This window comes from Stegodyphus dumicola, chromosome 8 (assembly GCF_044657685.1).
Source record: "Stegodyphus dumicola isolate Sdum_Otavi_A_Nest chromosome 8, ASM4465768v1".
NCBI classification, from domain to species: Eukaryota; Metazoa; Arthropoda; class Arachnida; order Araneae; family Eresidae; genus Stegodyphus; species Stegodyphus dumicola.
Genome location: NC_140775.1, coordinates 53,794,751 through 53,813,820, shown reverse-complemented (window position 1 = coordinate 53,813,820; position 19,070 = coordinate 53,794,751). Strand labels below are relative to the sequence as shown.

The window sequence follows — 19,070 nt, the reverse complement described above, 5'->3', positions numbered from 1 at the left end:
AATGTCCCTAAAAAATAGGAGACCTTTTTTTTGGGATTGCCCTCGTATTTATAACTAACTTATACCCTCAGAAGTGATCTCTCTGCCTTTTAATTCTTACTGTAAACGCAGGATATAACACAAAAATGTGAGAATTAACATAAAACCTTTACACCTTGGGAGACTTAAAATAATGCAAAACCACTGGAATACCACTGGTGCATTAATGACTGATTGGAACTTTACATTATACTGACTGGGTTACAACTTCAGTAGTTGTGCACAAAGCTACATTATACTGACTGGGTTTCAACTTCAGTAGTTGTGTACGAAGCTACAAAACTAATTGGATTGGGCACACAAAGCACGACTAACTTTTAGCACTTACTGTTCCAATGTCAGGTGTTCACATCTGTTCTGATCACCACCTCTCTCTCTCTCTCTTTAAGCAAGCAACAGCCAAATTTCTGTCATGAATTGTGCTGATTATGATTTTATTTGTCATGCTAATCTATACTACATGGCATAATATTTGCATAAACATTTGGACTGAGTGAGTATATTGTGAAACAAATTATAAAAGAAAGAATCGGCATAATGCTAACTCTTTGTAAAACAAACAAAATATCAATCTCTTTAAAAATATGTCGGAAAATTATAAGTATAAAATATAAATGTTTCAAACAGTTTTTTAATTTAATGCTAATTATTTGATAAATTTTCCAAAGTTGGTTTATTCTCAAATTTGTTTTATAATTATGTTAAATAATAGATTGTATTTAATAATGCATTCTACTTGCAGATCTGTTTTATTCTTTTCTTTGAATTGTGCTGTAAAAGTGAAGTTTGGGTATAAATAATTGCTATATTTTGTTTAATTCCCATTTGCTGACAGATACTTAATTTTTTTCATTGATGTACTTAATTTCCATGGGCAGAAATGTGTGCAAACCCTGTTATACTGTTAGGGTAAAATCTCTTGAGTAAATGCATTATATTTTTCATCTTTTTCTGTTTAAATATTTGTTAAGAAATGGTATAGTATATGGTTTTACATTAATTGAATCAAATCATTCATGCCCAGGTACTTTTGAGAAGGAAAGAAGAACTGGAACGTCAGTATGCTGATGAAACCATCACAATTCCTAAACCAGAATACTGGTAAGTTATTTAATTTCTTTATATCATTATCTATTAATACATAGCAGTTGAAATAATTTTCATCTGGAAATTAAAACTGGCACTCATATTTTAAAATTATGTAACAAATTGCAACAATACTTATAAAGACTTAGCTTTGATTCATGCACTTAGGAGTAGCACCATCTGATAGTATGGATGATAATAGTGCTATTGTGGCACCCATGAGCTTAAGATTGCACAAGTAATCTTTAGAGCAGTGGTGCCTAACCTTTGACCTCTTGTGAGCACATTTCCAAAACATCAACATTTTTGTTAAACATGTTTCCAATCTTAGGTGACACATCTGAAACATTAATTTCGGCAAATGGTTTTGAGATGAATATTAATATTGGTTGAACTTTATGGAAATCAGAGAAGCAGAGTTCAAAATTATTTTTCAGTGCATTTAGGTTTTCCGAGTATTTCTCTGTTGTGGTTATTAATATGGCTTAATAAATTCTGAAAATGGGTGAAATTTGTTTCTTTCATCTGATTTATCCACAAATTTAACTTTATCTGAAAAGCAGTTACAGTCCCAGTCAATTGAAAAAGGGTTTTTTCTTTTCCCTGAAGATCTTCATTCATTTTGTTCAATTTAGCTGTTATATCCATGGGAAAATACAGATCGGATAACCAATTGCTATTGTCCAATTCTTTATAACTTTTGTTTCCGGATTCCCAAAACAGCTTTATTGGTGAAAGTTCTACAAATCGTTGAAGAACCTTTCTCCTGCTGAGCCATTTAATATCGGAATGAAGCAATATGATTCCACATTCGCTAACAAGTTCATCAGTCAGCAATCAATTATTTTATAATGTCTTGCAAGATATGTCTTATGACTATAAATGCTTACTATGTTTTAACAATTAAGAAAAATAAGTGAATGGTTATTTTTAAAATACATTTTGTTCATGGTACCTAATCGGCCTGGCGAGCACATACAAAACGATCAGTGAGCACAAGGTTGGGCACCGCTGCTTCGGAGGCTGAAGTTAGATTTACTCGTATAAACTGTATATTGTAATTCCGGTTCAGAAGTGGGTGTGTGAGTTTGGGTATGTGGCACCTGGTTTAATTCATTCAGTTAGTGACACTCTAAAGGGGTCTGTGATACATACATAGCCGACATGGACAGTTACCCAACAGCATGTTTAGCTGACATATGTACACTGCGAAAAAAAAGAAAAAAAGGGAGACAGTTATATATCTCCAGTTCTACTGGGCCGATTGACGAAATTCAAATTGCATTTTTCATGCCTTGAAAGCACTACTTAGGATATATATTCGATTTATATATAGCATTGTTCTAACATGGGTATTTTGACACAAAATGGACTTTTTCTGAAATAACACACGAATTTTTTTCCGTATTTAAAGAAGTACCACTGTTTTTACTTTATTTAATGCTAAAGATACAGATTTTAAAATTAGGCTGGAAAGCAACCTTATTTTGGTGTAGATTTTAAAATCAATTTTGAGAATAATCAGGTATAGGTATTTGTGCTTCGGGGGGGGGGGAGAAAATTCAACAGCTGAAGGAGCAAAGCAATTTTATATCGAAAGAAATGAGTGGTGCAACACAAAAATAAATGTAATGTCATTTTTAATAAATGTAATGTGAATAGAATTTTGAAAGCATTGAAATTGAAGTCTTTAACTAAAAAAGAAAATTTTTTGTTGATTTGAAAGAGTTCGAAGAAATCCTGTGTACTAATTGAAGAAGCTGTATGGCTAATTTTTATACATCAAAAATCAAAATTATGATTAAATGTCCAATTATGATTAGTTATAAAAATTTCTTTATTTCTCCTTGCAAACATACAGTGCATGTTCTCTGAGGAAAAAAGTTTCAATGTTTTTTTTTTTCCTCAAGTTTGGCTGTCAAATTGCATCGACATGATAGGCTAAAATTTCACAGGAATTAAAATTTAAGACAGGATCTTCAAGAACTGAACAGCAAATTTTACTTATAAGTGAGAAAATGACTTTAAAGTTTAACTTATAGTTATTCCGAGCAAATTTATAACTGATAGAAAGATTTTAAAATATTACAGCAATACTCTTGCAATTATTTTTAATTGCAAAATGTGTTTTATTATGATAAGATGTACTTGAACTCCTTTTTTTTTCTTTGTTTGTGATGCATTTTTTAGTATAAATATCTATTAAAACCAGGGCTGTGGAATCAATAGGGAAAATGACCAACTCTGACTCCGACTCTTGGAATTTTAATGACTCCGACTCCCTCATATACACATGGTACATAAAATAAGCTGTAACCCGTGTGTAAACATGTACATATGGGTTACAGATTATTTTTTTAATATAAAAGAAGTAATAGATGCTACAGAAAAAAAATTGATGTCATAGCAAATTATTTATATTAGTTAGCATTTATTAGGAAATGGAAAAACTTGCATTAGTTATTTCTAAGAAACAGTATAGCTTCGGCAAGATTTTCTTTGTTGGAGGGCCATAGATCTGATTTGATAAACTTCAGAGCTGAGAAGAGTCTTTCCACACTAACTTGAGTAGGAGGAAGTTACTGTTAGAGCTACTTCTTTTAACTTTTCAAGATAGATTTTTATAAGTTCTAAAAAAGCTGTCTCACAAGAGCAATCATATTTCTCTATGTATTTTTTCATTTTTATATCTAAAGGCTCTTGTTTTTTATTTTCATTTGCTTTGCCTTAGCCTTTTCAATATTATCCAAAATTATTTCTCAAAATCTAATTTATCATTGGAAGAGAATAATAAAGATTCATTTGCAATGCATTTGCATCTGCAATTTGACTGTCCTGATTCGAATTCTCCAATTGTTCTGAGAATAATTTCATTCTTAATGAAAGTTCATAGATATGACTTTCTTTGTCTTTTTGATTTGTTCGTCATCCAAGAAAATTTGTTGTTTCGGATCTCCATATATTAAACCCAGCAAGATCTCATTGTCTAGCAAACTAGTTTCTCTTTTCTTCATCGAAGAAATGATTCCTTCTGCAATAAACCCTCCATTTCAGAAAGAACGAACATCCCATTCTCGCCTTCTGTCAATTTTCAGATTGCAGCTTTTTTGTGGCTATATACGGTATAGAAAGAAGAGTTTCCAATTCTGCAGGATCACCACGGTTTTTCTGTTTGTGAAACATTACGGTTATCTACATCTTCTAAAAAAGTTCTTAATTCTAAAAACCTCTTTATCATCAAATATGTACTTCCTTATCATATTGCTTGATCAATAATTGCTTCTTTTCCTGCTCGCTTCCTAAGAAGGGAGTCAATTTTAGGAGTTCTTGCTGCTATTGCTTTTACCTAAATTTACCAATGAGATTTGTAACTAAATAAAGTAACTAAATGAATCAGTTTAATCATTAATGGCAAATACCACATCCATCCTCCTCCCTTATATTTATTTATTTAATAGGTCAATAAAATAGAAATAACTATTTATTAATATATACAGTTCATAAGTAAAAATAATAACTCAGCTTGACATTAATTTTTTTTTAATTCATTTTAATTTTATTTCAAATTCAAACTGCCCAACAAAAACTGGAGTTGGAGTCAACCTGTTTTTAGAGACTCCAGCTCCGACTCCTTTTACCCCAAAATCTGCCCTATTCTGACTCCACAGCCCTGATTTAAACATGTCTAGCAAAATGTAATATTTCTTATTGTATGCTAAAGATTCATATTTATATAGCCAAGCTAAGAATTGAAACAAATGTAATATATATTAAAATTGGGCATTTGAACAGATAAAGCCCAAACTGTTTAAATAGTTAATTTTTTAAACAGGCTTGAATTTAAGATAAATATTTTAATCAGGTTTGTTAAATTTATAACAGTGAGAATAAAATAAAATTATTAAATTTATGCAACATCTATTTTTCACTATTAATATATTTTCTGTTTGTTAGAGAAGGCTGGCAGCTGCAAAATAGAGCTTTTAATTTTTTATTTTATTTTTTTAGCAGCAAAATTTAACAGCTATAGCAGCAAAGTAAGAGGAGAACTCCATTTCTGTAAAATATCCTAAATATTATTTGAAATTCTTTATTGTTAAACATCCTATTTCACAGTATTTCTTAATGATTTCCTATAGATGGTGCTCTGTATTTTTCATTGGTAGCACATGTCTTGTATTTCATTGAATTCTTCATGGGTAACACTGACCTTGTATTTCATTAAAAATTTTATAACTTATTATGTAAAAACCCATTTGCACGAGGCCATAGAAGCATTATATTTCATCGGCTTATACTCATGTTTTGATCTCACAAACATGGTCATTATTTGATGGATGGATTTCATTTTCAGGAATTTATAATTATTCATGTAGTTTTTCATATATTGGTCCATTATTCATGGTCTAGAACTGAAGTTTTGTTACCGTCCATAAATCTTTTTTTTTTTTTTTTCCACCATACAAATTTGTTTTCCAAAATACTGTCTTTATGAACAACTATTTAAAATCAGTTTCTGCTGAGAAAGGATTTTTTGCCATGGCCAGTGATGAAGCCTTTCAAAAATGTTCCTGTTGCCATCATAAAAGATCTTCAGATATTAAAAATAAACCTAACAGTCTAGTAATGATAACATTTCGTCTCTGTATCAGTTACAAAGTTGCTCAGATTCTTCAAAATTCAATTTTCAGGTTATTTTTGCAGCTATCCTTAACAGTCATTGTTCAATTATTAAAGATGCTGTCTTTGATTTTAATTCTTGTGGAATTTTAGACTGTCATGTCAGTGTAATTTGGCACATACCAGCCAGACTAAAAAATTATTGAAATTTTTTGTCAAAGAACATGAATCATATATTTGCAAGGATAAATGAAGAAATTCTTGATAGCTAATCACAGTCGGAAACATAATCATAATTTTAACTTTTGCTCTATAAAAATTATCCACAGAGCTTCTTCAGTTAGTAAACTGTATTTCTTTGAACTCTTTGACATTAAAAAATGTTTTTCGTATTTAGTAATTGATGTTAATTTTTTAATGCTTTCAAATTTCTTATATCTTAGTTTTTCATATTTCATGTCTGTTTTCTCAACAGATCATGCTACATTTGTTTTCACTTTGTTCTGCTCATTTGTTTTTCATATAAAATCATTTCACTTCTCCAACTGCTGAAATTTTCTTTTCTTCTAAAATAGAGATACCATGTCTGATTGTTCTCGAAACTGAGTGTTGCTAACTGTAGTTGGCTAAGTGTGGGCAACAAATTGTAAAATGGCATCATTTTGTTTGATAATTGGATTGCTACAACAGCCATGATTTTGGGACTGCATAAGTGATCTTCAGCTTTGAACCAAGGTCTGCTGCATATACAATATATTGTACTTCAGAGTGAAAAGTGTAGTCGCAATTCAGAAGCCAATATGTTTATTTGTTTTACATTGCAATCGGTAATTGGTTTCCGTAATGCCACATACTGCTAATAGTGTCATTACACGCACTACAGTACAAAATGCAAAAAGAATTCTGCAAACTTGACTCCTGATTATTTAGCGTTCTGTATAACTCAATTATCACTTTCTTTTAAAATCACTGAATGATTTCTGCTGGTCAAGCAGAAATAATGTAGTGGTTTATTAATAACTAGACTGTAATAATCTCTAACATAGTAGTTACTGCAAAGACTGTGTAATCTCTAAGATAGACTTTAATAATTTCTAACTATAATATATGGTGCAAATAGAGTAAACACATTTCAATTACAATACATATTTATACGTATGAATATCCACATATTTTCTTGATCTGTTTAGAGTTTTGTTACCATATTCAGTTTTTATCCCTTTCTCTTTATGACACTATTTCCTAGAACTTTTCTAACGAATTTAGTGACAGGTTTTATAATTTCACGGAAATTGTAATCTGCCTGATTCATGATCCTTTAATAATAATAACGTGACTGAAAAAATGTTATATAGCCTCTGTCAGTCACTATTAAGGGAAATAGGCATATGTAAGATAAAAAATGTGTAAACAAAAATTCTGACTTGCAAGAGTCTTTTAACTCTTCATTTTAATTTGATTATTTTTCCTTTTCACATAAAAAAATAAATAAATAACTGTTTATAATAAATCTTTCTAAACTGATTTATTTCAAAATTAATCCATGTTATATGATTCTTGTACATTATTAACAATGCTGGTACTTAATAATAAATTTTCATTTTTTAATAATTTTAGAAAGTTATGATTAACTAGTCACAAAATACAGCTAAACTAAAAGTAAATCCTCTGAGCTGGCATATCATCTTGAGTATCTCCCTTGTTTCTCTTGCTAGCAGACAGCAGATGGAAAATCTGCAGCATCTTAAAAATGTAAAATTCAAGAATGGGCATGCTTACTACCAAATTATCAGTAATGAATCAAAAATGTTTATCAGTGAGAACAAAGAAATAATAAATTAGCCACTATGACTGCTAACATCTTTAATACTTTTACGTATATACGTAGGTTGGGGCAAAAGTCATGGCAACTATTTTTTTTTCTTGAAGATACCAGTCCGGTTGGAAAATGGGACATATACAGACGAAAGGACAAGGTCTTAACTACATGTGTGGACAATGAATAGCACTGAAGTATCGTAACACATGAATTTATTAGGGTAGTATACAGGGCAATATGGCTTTCACCGTGCAAAAGAATGATAACACAATACACATAAAGTTTACATGAGAAACCTGGGCCTAAAGACCCTCAATGTAGTCCCCTGCTACAGTCACCGCACGCTGCCAACGATGTGGGAGGCACTGAATACCATCAGCCTCAGCATTTGCCGCACCATGTGTGAATCAGGTCATCTGTTGGCGCAGAGCATTACCAATGTCCTGTCGTGTTGCAAACTGCCTACCACGTATTGGTTCCTTAATCATGGGAATGAGATCAAAGTCACAGGGTGTAAGGTCAGGAGAGTACGGTGGGGGTACTTCCAATCCTCAATGTTGGAGTAGCTGCCATGCACACTCTGCTTTATGTGGTCTTGCATTGTCATGCAGAATTATTGCACTGTCCACAAGATCCGGACATTTATCCGTAACGCCACGTCGTACCTGTAGCACCAGGAAGTCCCTGTAGTACTGTGCGATCACTGTTCTGCCATGAGGAACAAAGAGCAAACAATGACACCCCTGACGTCATACGCGACGATCACCATCAATTTGACTGGGGAAGGATTCTGACGGACCTTCTGCTGCTTTGGTGATCCAGGATGTCGTCACTTCGCGGACTGACGTTTCAGTTCTGGTTCGTATGCCCTGGCCCAAAATTCATCGATGGCGATTATTCGTGACAAAAATTGATTGCTGTCCTGTTGCCAGCGGGCAAAGTGGTCAGAGTATATTGCATAGCGCACCCACCTTTGAACTTCCGTCAGTGCATGCCGTACATTGTAAGCCATTTTGCATAGCTGTAGTTCATTACGCAATATTCTGTGCACAGTGGATTTCTCGATGCCACTTGCCCTCTCTAACTCCAGTAACGTCCATCATCTGTCTTCATTCATGAGGTGCTCAATGACAGCACGTGCCAAGTCGGTCCGCACACTCATCGGTCGTCCCGAATGTTGCTCATCACGGGTTGACACACGTCCTTGCTGAAACTTTCCTACCCACCGTGCTACTGTACGATATGGTAGGGCATTATTCCCAAGGGCTTCTACTAATTCACTGTGATATTGCATCGCATTTCTTCCTCAGAGAAGGGCTATTTTGATGTAAGCACGCTGCTCAACACTGGTTACTTCCATCTCGCACAACACTCACCAACTGATTGATTTTAGAGCCCTCGCTACCACAGAGCCATCTGTTCTGCATACACACTATGCCTGTAGATCTTCCACACGACACATATACGTTTTGTGATCCGTTTACATATCTACAAGAAAAAGACAGTTGCCATGACTTTTGCCCCAACCCTCGTATTTATTCATCAGCTGTCATGATTAAAAACTATGCCGTGAGTATCCATATTGTTTTGTATGCATGTATATATGTTTTTAAAATATATGTATACTAGAAGTGTATGCATTTTCTAGTTCCTGTTAAACTTTAAAATATTAGTGAGCATTTAAAATGTTAATATTCAGCTATCATTAGGTTATTTTTAAAAATTTCTGTTTCTATTTATGACTAAAATATGCTTTATTACATTTTAGGGGTGGGTACAAAGTCATACCAAATTCATTTGAATTTTGGTGTGGAAGGACTAATCGACTTCATGATCGTCTAAGATTTCGTAGGCCATCTCCTCAAGAAACTCCTGATGAAAAGTTGACATTCAAAGGGGAAAGTGGTTGGATTTATGAATATTTATCTCCATAGCAATATATGCTCAATTAAAATAGTTTTGTAGACATAAATTATAAATTTATGTAATTTATCAGTTCTTTGTTTAATTCTGAAAGTATTTTATTTTCACAACCATATATATGTTTTAAGTTATGAAGAATGTTATTAAATTTAGTATTTAAAATTACTAGATTTTGTCATTTTGTAATAATATGAACTTAAGAATATATTTTACCGTTTTCTAAAAATCATGATTATGAGTTTATTTTGAAAATAGTTTCCTACATTTTGGTGAAGCATGAATTAATTTTGAACCCAAGTGTGTTTTGTAAACTTTGAGTAAAAGGAATTTAATGTAAATATAATTTTTCCAGGTGTTTAATTTCCAAAATTATTGCTTGAAAATAAAGTATTATCAATTTTTTTAATATGTGAAAATAAGGGCATATATTATTCTAAAAATAGATCTACTTTGAATAATATTTATGTAAATTCTTAGTGATGATAAAAAATATGATTGTAAAAACAAATTTTATAGCTTTGCATATATACTTTTCATCATCATTACTCTATTATTGTACAGATTTTCATAGATATTTAAGTGTAAACTTAAGATAACCATGGCAGTAAACCTTAAAAGTTTGCTAAAGGAATGACAAATGCAAATTTTATACTTTTGATTGTTTTTTTACAAGTTGCAAATTTTATATAAATATGTGTTTATTTTTAGTAATTTTGTAATTATATTTTAGTGATATTTTTGTTTACTGAAGAATAATAAATAAATATTTAATATTCTGTTTTAATCTGAAGATAATAAACCTGCAGTTTTTATTTTTGTATATTTTTTAAGTTAATGCGTAATTTGACTCTTTATTTTATAGTAATATAAAAGCAAAATTTTTTTTCAATATACTATAATTATTATAAGCCTTATTTTCAAATAGCAAAGATTATTTTAATTTTTTCTGCATGCAGGAATAACATCATCTTAATGTATAATAGAAGCTCAGCAGGTGCATATACATTATGATTGTCTTTTTGGAAAACTCAAAGGATAAGTAAAGATGACAGCCAAGTATTAATAGTTTATCCTGTAAATTTTAATGTGTTTAAGTTTCTTAATTTCTATGTTTATTGATATCTACCTATAACTTCACATTATCATCAGTTTGGAGATATTTTCTAATTTGTGTTCAAGTATATTTTAATGTTTACTTGAGATCAAAAGTACAATCAGAATATTACTGGAGGCAGAGACTAGCAGAACTGCTCTTTTATGGAATTAAATTAGAACTATTTATTCACTGAATTGAATCAGTTCCTTTTTATGACTTACTGATAATAACTTTTAGCAAAAAAGCGAGAATCTAGAATAGCGAGTGAGTCTAGAATGATTAGTTGAGATGAAGCAAAGAACATAAAGAATCTGGCGAGAAGTGAGATCAGGAACAGATGAGAAGAATGAAGTGAAATGCGTATAGCCATGGGATATGAAGAATCGACTCAGTCAAATGTTAACCCTCTGAACTGATTTCTTTCAACTGTAGTTCTGCTATTCCCTAAAATCTCCTTTCTACATATAACTGACTAACAATGAGATTGTAAAATAAACAATTTTTTTTTTAAGTTAGGAAATGATAAAAATTAAACTGAGTTTTAATATAATAGGATGAAACACTTTTTTTCTCAACTTAAATGGAAATTGAATTTTCTGGCACACTTCCTACAAGAGCTCTTCGTTGGTCAACTCTAAAAGAGCTTTCTCTTTTTTTTTTCGCAAATCAGGCATTTTATCACTCAGTAAAGTGAATCAGTTTGTGAGCTAATAGCACATATGTGACTGAAGATACTGTAGTATCACCGTAACATTGATAAAGGAGAATTAACAGCCATAATGATGTGTTTACAGAGAGTGAAATTTCATCGAGTTTGCAAATATAGGATTGTTAATTCATTTCTTATTCTTAACATAAAAGTATTCTCTTCTATTATCTCCTTTCAGTTTTATAAAAAAAAATCATTTTATCATAAAAAATAAAGAGGTAACTTTAAAATCCACCTATGCTTCAAAACAGTCATAAAGTTTATGAATATGTTAGATCTTTCATTGAAAATCAAGACTGTGCTTGTTACTAGGGCAGTTAATTCAGATAGATATTTATGTATTTTAAACACATCTGAAAAGTAGTTAAAGAGAATCAATTAATAACTTCCTTTTTTCAGATATTTCAAAATTAAATGTTGTAAATAATATAAATTTTCTAGCTCTGTAAACTTAATATTTATTGATGGGTTACAGTTAAACATTATCACATATTTAGAATATATGTCAATTTTTATTGCATTTTGCTGGTTTTAATTTTAGTTGCATTAAAGCTAAACTTGCATTTGTCATTTGAATTATAAATTTTTAATTTGGAAAAAAAACTCTATTGCTGTGCAATGATATTTATTAGGTATGAGAAAAGTTCTTTTTAGATTTAAACCAAAATTCTTATTAAATTATAAGTTTTGAAAACTGGTATTTTAAACTACAGTTTTTAACTTATTACATGAAATTTAGTATTCCTCTTTTTTCTGTGTAAAATATTTGTTTAAATGTAGATACAGTCAAAAGTCGTTAATTCGGACACCTATAATCCGGACCTCAAAGCTACAAACTTTCTGCGCATGCGTCGCGTTCACGCATGCGCACAGGCGTTTACGAGAGCGCATAAGACCCTTACAGCTGCGAATATGTTTGTGCGCATGCGCGTTTAATGTGTAACGGAGTTATACGCTAAGCTAAAGTTATCTAATTCAGTTAATGTTGCAGATTGCGTTGTTCCTTAATCTTCGAATTGGATCCGGTTTATTATTTTTTGCAGACTGTTAGAGCAATTTTATAAAAGTAAGCTTGAACTTTCGATTATGTCAAATAGAATTTCCGATATATATTTACTACAAAGCGAAAGTATGTTTTGAAATCCGAAATCTGTTTATCAATTTCACACTGCTCTGCGGCAGAGAGGGGGGGCAGAAACGTCATTATTAGATTATGATAGATTAGAAAGATTATGTCAAATAGAATTTCCGATATATATTTACTAATATGTAATTTGTATCTACAAAGCGAAAGTATGTTTTGAAATCCGAAATCTGTTTATCAATTTCACGCTGCGGATTGGAAGTTGATCTGTCAGCACTATCCTTATCTTCAGAGCAGATGTTTTTATTTTATTTGGTTTATAATTCCGTACTAAGTGTAGTATTTCATCTCGATATACTCCGTCTTTGATATGATTTAAATCAAGTTCCTCGTCATTATAATTCGCTTCCGATAGTGAAGAAAGTGACCCAGAGGTTATTGAAAACGAAAACATTTCGATTGACAAATTAGTCGGTATTCTCAACACAGCAATTATAGGACTTGAACAGCGGAACTTTGTAACTAAACAAGAAATTATGTCTGTTTAATAGAATTAAAGAGAAAGTATTATCACATGAAACAAAGCAACTTACATTGAAGGAAATGTTTAATAAAGTAAACAAATAAATATTAAGCTTTTTCTTTTTGTAAATTTTGATATCCTTTAGATCATAATTGTTCTTTATTTCATAAATTACGGTTTCATATTTTTAATTTTGTAATTTCTGCATGACATCTTACCAGATTTAAACTGATGATCTATAATCCGGAAAAATCGATTGTTACAGAATTGGTAGGGTGGATTTTTCTTTAGGATTTTAGGCATTGCAGCTTGGAAAGTTAGAAGGATTTGAAGGCAAGATTTGTAGACCCACGATTCTAGAAGATACGGGAAATATGTGACAAAATGAAAAATATCTGCATTGTATCAACATGCAATAGATGTAAAGTCCCGACGAGTCCGGATTAATGACTTTTGACTGTAGCTTGTGTTCTGGACGTCTTTAATTAAGTGCACATTGCATCTATTCATTGTATTTAGTTTCTAAAAATTCAAGAACATGCATTCCATTTGTTATTTTCATCTGTATATGAGTTACATCAAAGTAAAAATAGTTTTTATGTCAGATGTTTTATTTAAATTAATGCCAGGAAATTGATATATCCTGACTTTAGAATTTGGAAGAAAAGCACCTACTAACCAAAAAAAAAAAAAAAAAAAAAAAAAAAAAAAAGCTGTCATGATGGATATTTGGGATGGTTTATTTTATGATATGATGTATGATAGATTTCATTGCTGATGGATATGGCTACTGTATGCTGTATTGAAATTTTAGTCTTTCATTTATTTAATATAATTCTGGAGATTTGAGTGCTGAGGCGTATTTTTAATTCTTATATTTCAAATAGTGCATTCATGTCTATGTTTTGTATGCAGTGCTTGCGAAGTGCATCGTCTTTCACAAATAGTCATGAAAATTTCAAATTTAAATTAGGAGTTTAGGCAAAATCTTCAACTTTCACATTTTTTAACACGGTATTTAATCTTCTTTAGGCATACAAAAAGTTGTTCAGAAGCTCATAGCTATCATAAATCTGTATTGATTGAGCAAAATGAAATCCTTTATGAGATTTCTTAAATATACTGCTGTAAAAATGTAAATATTCAAAGTTTGAAGAAAAATCTGATGACATTTTATTAGAGTAAGTGATTTTAAAATGTTTTTGTTTGCTTAAAAATAAACATAAAAAAATATTTTTAATTATTATTTTTATTTTGTTATATTTTGGAACATTTAACCCATTAATTGCCAAAACTACAAGGAATGTTTCTTTTTTCATGAAAATAATAACAAATATTAAATTAAGCATTTATAACATAAATTTACATTGAAAATTTAAAAAATGCTCTTACTTGTGGAAAAAGCGAGTGTTGCGTTCGCACAACGTCAGCGAAATAAGATTACGGATGTTTAGTGAGTAGGATTGTACTCGTGTGATGTTTCTTTTGAGTGGAGTGCAGGATTACTTTTTTAGCGCTGTATAACGTTTTATAAATCTGCAAATCACTTTACATGTAATTAATTTAATATTAAAATATACATTGTATTTCTTTTACGAATACAGATTATTTCAACTGAAAGATTCAAGCATGAAAAGCTTGATTACAATCATGATGTAAAGCTACATTACATACTTTGCTACTCTTTATAAAAAAATTCTTTTGTTATCAACGGACTTTATGATAAAATGTCTACCATCTCCATGCAATGGTTTTTGAATGCTGAATTTACTAGGTCTTCCTGTTGCTGATATATTTCTGGCTAATTCTACACTCTCAATAGGAGTTCACAAAAGGAATAATGCATTCTCGTGTCTGAAATCTAAAAGAGACTTTATATTTCCAGTAGTAAAAAGTGGTGATATTTAGAAAGTTTAGATACGGTCTCACCTCATATAATTTATCAGTATTGTCAATTTGACTATTGTCAAATGCAAATTCTGCTTCATATTCCTGTACTGCAAACGTGATATTGATTCTCGTACAACAGGAACAGAAATGTCCTTATCAAAAGACCAATACATTTTTTCTTGTGGTAAAGAATGATATCCTGTAAGCAATAATATTCCAATAAATCTTCTCATATAGGCTTCAAATGTAATAAATTCTGGGCTCTCCTCTCTCTCTCTCTCTTTTTTTTTTTTTTTTTTTTTTTTTTTTTTTTCTGAGCTTCTATATTTGTCTGTTCAACAAGAAGAGAGTAAATGTATAAACCAAAAAAAAAAAAAAAAAAAAAATCGAAAATCTGTGCACTAGTTTTACCTTGTATTTTGTCTTTTATAATTTCTCTTCTATCTCTTTCTTCATGTTCTTCCTGAGACATTACTAATAGTTCCTTTTTATCCACTTCAAGATTTCAGTCTTCTGCTTTTTAAACTTTTTAGTATGACTATAACTGCTTTTAGAAGGCTGAAACTTACTTCTTATGTGAATTTTAACTTCCCCAGCAGTATCATTTGGTAAAATATCATTATCATTATTTAAAACATTGTCATTCCTTTCTTCTTTGTCACTAACTTCTGCAATTTCTGGGGGAACAACAACAATATCAGTTTCATTCTGGTCATTATTAACATTATAATCATCTGTTTTTTCGTCAAAAAATCTTTGAAGGGCTTCTTCTAATGTAAAATACCTCGTTCTAAGCATTTTTAAATAACCAGAACATCGAAAGGAATGAGTGAAAAATAGATTGACTACCCGTTTCTTGCTGACATTGCATAAGCGCAACACCTGTTTTCCCTTCCTTCCCAACACAAATATAAACATCTGACTGATGTAATGTTCTGATAAACGGTGACCTTGACTAAAAATATATCACTCATAAAGATGCCAATTCTTTCGTTAAATATTTTCAGCAAAAATACCCAGTCGAAAATTTTGCTTTACAGTATGAGATTAATTATTATAAACAAAATAATTGTTGAAGGCAAATATTTCTTTACAGAAATAATCTTCATAATATTCCCTACACAAAATCATCTGCTGGTATAAAATATCTTAGGTAGTTATATTTATATACCCATTTATTTTGACCGTTGCGTGAACGCAACACCAGCGGCTAATGGGTTAAGAAAGAATTAATTAGATATGTTTTCAACTGTAAATATTTTTATATTATTATTTTTTTCATTGGTTTTATTGTACCTCAACTAAGCTAAAGTATGAAATTCTGGAAATGTTTGCTCTGTTAGTAAAACATTCATAAAATACCTTCTTATAATCAGTATCTTTTTTTCGTATCCTCACACCTTTTAAATGTTCCAGGCTTCCCTTTGTCATCATTGTTTCTTTCGTGTAAAGTGATTGAAATCTGTCTTCCATGGTATTTTAAAAGTCTTCCAATGGAGTAGATATGTACAAATACATATATATTGAGAGCATAATATGATTATATTTTGTATTATGTAGATAATATGTTACTGGAGCAGTGGATACTCCTTAAAGTAATTTTACTTTAATGTCTAATAATGAAAATCATCCATCTGATGTATTTTTCTAAATATTTTTTCAAACTTTAGCATTTACAAAAGCTATTTTCTGTAAAATAACTTAAAATATTTTTCATGCTAATAACATACTGTGAGCTATGAAATAAAATGAAAAGTAACATTGAGTACACATTGTTGAAGCAATAGATTTTATGTTTAAAAACAACTTCAATTTCTTGTAAGAAAAGGGTCTTTCCTTTTGTATGTATTATCAGAAACATATAAGGAGAGAATTTAGTACATCTGACATTCAAGTTCAAGTTCCTAGTTAATATCTGAAAGCTATCATAAACTATAATCTTTGTGGTGTATAAGTAAATGTAATATGATTTTATATAATAATAATAGATACATATGTGTCTATTAATTAAATGAGAATTATATATACTATAAACTAAGCCTAAACACTAATCAATAGAAAATTCATACAGACATTTTTCTCTTTTGAAAAGAATAATGTTATCTAATGGAACCACACATTTATTATTCAATTAAAATTAAAGGAAAAAAATTTACAGAGCTCCTGCTGAATTTTCTTACCGTTAGTTTTGGTTCCTTATATAGATTGTTCCCATTAGTGGCTGAGTGGTTAAGACCACTGAATTCGGGTAGTTTGTGCTCAGTTGAATAGTCTGACTGCTTGGTTAGTTTTCTAGATTTTCCATATGTACAGTGTGAATACAAGTAGGTTGCCTTAGAAAGTACTCCAGGGAGGTATCCCTTTCCTTAGGCAGATACTCCCCATATGTTTTGCCATATTCAAATAGCTTAACCTAACATGGTAAACGTTTTAATGTTATGTAAGTAGAAACATGAAGTTTGTAACTGAGGTAATGTGTGGCTGCAGAGAATTCTTTAAATTGTTATTGGCATAAATGTTTGTAAAATAACTGTATTTTGCCACAAGTCTTGATATTATTTTCAGGAAATGAAATCAGTGCAAGAAAGCTGCAGTTCAGCTAATAGCAGATATTGGATTAATAATTTTGCTGTAATTGAAAAAGATGGAAATGCTTCTGAAAAATATATTTCTTTAAATGGCTGTTTTTCCTTTCCCTATCTTTTAAAACTCATAAGCAATGCATAGTTGAAAACTGAAAAACAAATAACAGCAGCCTTTTTTTCCCCTAACACCATAAAGAAAGATGTTATAGTTTGTTTCACTATGTGAATTTCTTGTCTTGGCAAAATATAAATTGTTGACATTTGACATGCAAGAAATATTTGTTTCAGGCCTTATGCTTCAGTGATCCAGTTTGTGGGAAAAAAAAAAAAAAAAAAAAAAAAAAGGCTACATTTTGAATAATTAAATCTTTTTTCTTTTAATTATTGCAAATATCCTGTAAACTGTAGTGTTTATTTATGATTAAATAATAATATATCGAATTCTCTTTTTGACATATGTATTTCAAATGTATGATTTTGCATTCTTATGTTGTAGAGCTGTTGTAACTGTTTAGCTTAAATTTGTTTAGTGCCTGGATAGCATATATATACACAATTTTGAAATTGCATGTACTTTGTTTTAAAGTCACTGCTGATTATCTGAATTTTTTAAATGAATTGTTTAGTGAAAGTGAGCTTTCTAATATGTAATTAGTAGACTAATATATGTATGTTGATAAAAATAATAATTGACAAGAATAACAGTGAATAAATGAATGTATGCTTATTGATGAAATAAATATGTATAGAGAAATATGACTTGTGTAGATTTATTTTTAAAATACTTGCATCACTTTTATTCATTTGTATACATTTCCATGAAAAAAAAAATTAGTATTTATATTTTTAAAAAAATCCTTTGTATCAATTAAAGGAAAAAGAGCATGGTTTTTATTTAGCTGAAGAATTTCTTTTCATTTAGTGTAGAAAAAATACAGATAAAATTATATTTTTAATTTGTGGCTTACATAAGGAAAAGGATTTCATTCTAGTTTTGATGGAAATGGGTTGTGTGTTGGTCAATGAAAAGGTAATTTCGTTGTTTAAGTTTATCCTTTCCCTCCTTAAAAAAGTGATTTGTTTAATCAAAATAAATATCATCTTTTAGTAACCGCCTGCTGCTAAAGTGACTAGCATTTTTGAAAACATAAATAACTGTCAGTATTTAATTAATATTGCTTTCTAACATGACCACTCTTTAACCTAGTTTGAGACCATGAAAGATGTATTAAGATGACTATCACAATGTCAAATTTTGCCATCAAATTAAAATATTTTGTGTGCTAAAAAAAATCAGAGTTACATTTCAAATTCTTAAGAAAAACTATTTTTGTGTGAAGTTATGAGTGAGTCATTAATTTTATTCTTTCTTAGCAAGTTTATCATATAGGTTTGATTTATTATATTCCCGAATTGTTTAGATCTTTTATTTTAATAATATATGTGTTACCGCTAAAGTGCAGAAATAAATTATTCTGTAGATTATCTATCTAATCTGCTGATTAACATGGGTGATCCGTTGAAGTGCAGAAAACTGTTTCATTTCTCAAATTACCTAGATAATCTGCACGTTACCTACTAGGCACTCGTTAAAGTGAAAATAAAATCTTTACGTGAACAACAGCAAAGTTTTTGTATGTGTAAAACAGCCACCGCTTAAACTTTTAAAACTGTTGTTCAGGCAGAGTTTCAGAAA

At 30.4% G+C, this 19,070-nt stretch overlaps 1 protein-coding gene across 1 annotated transcript in view; it reads left to right on the top strand.

The window, feature by feature from the left end:
• The window catches only part of LOC118193119 (uncharacterized), a 34,444-nt gene extending 16,316 nt beyond the window's left edge, over positions 1–18,128 (top strand). Inside the window, exons 6-7 of the mRNA XM_035364159.2 lie at positions 1,064–1,140; positions 9,333–18,128. Coding sequence (XP_035220050.2) covers positions 1,064–1,140; positions 9,333–9,498 — 243 coding nt within the window. The 3' untranslated portion in view covers positions 9,499–18,128. The remainder of the gene's footprint in view (positions 1–1,063; positions 1,141–9,332) is intronic.
• The last annotated feature ends 942 nt before the right edge of the window (positions 18,129–19,070 follow it).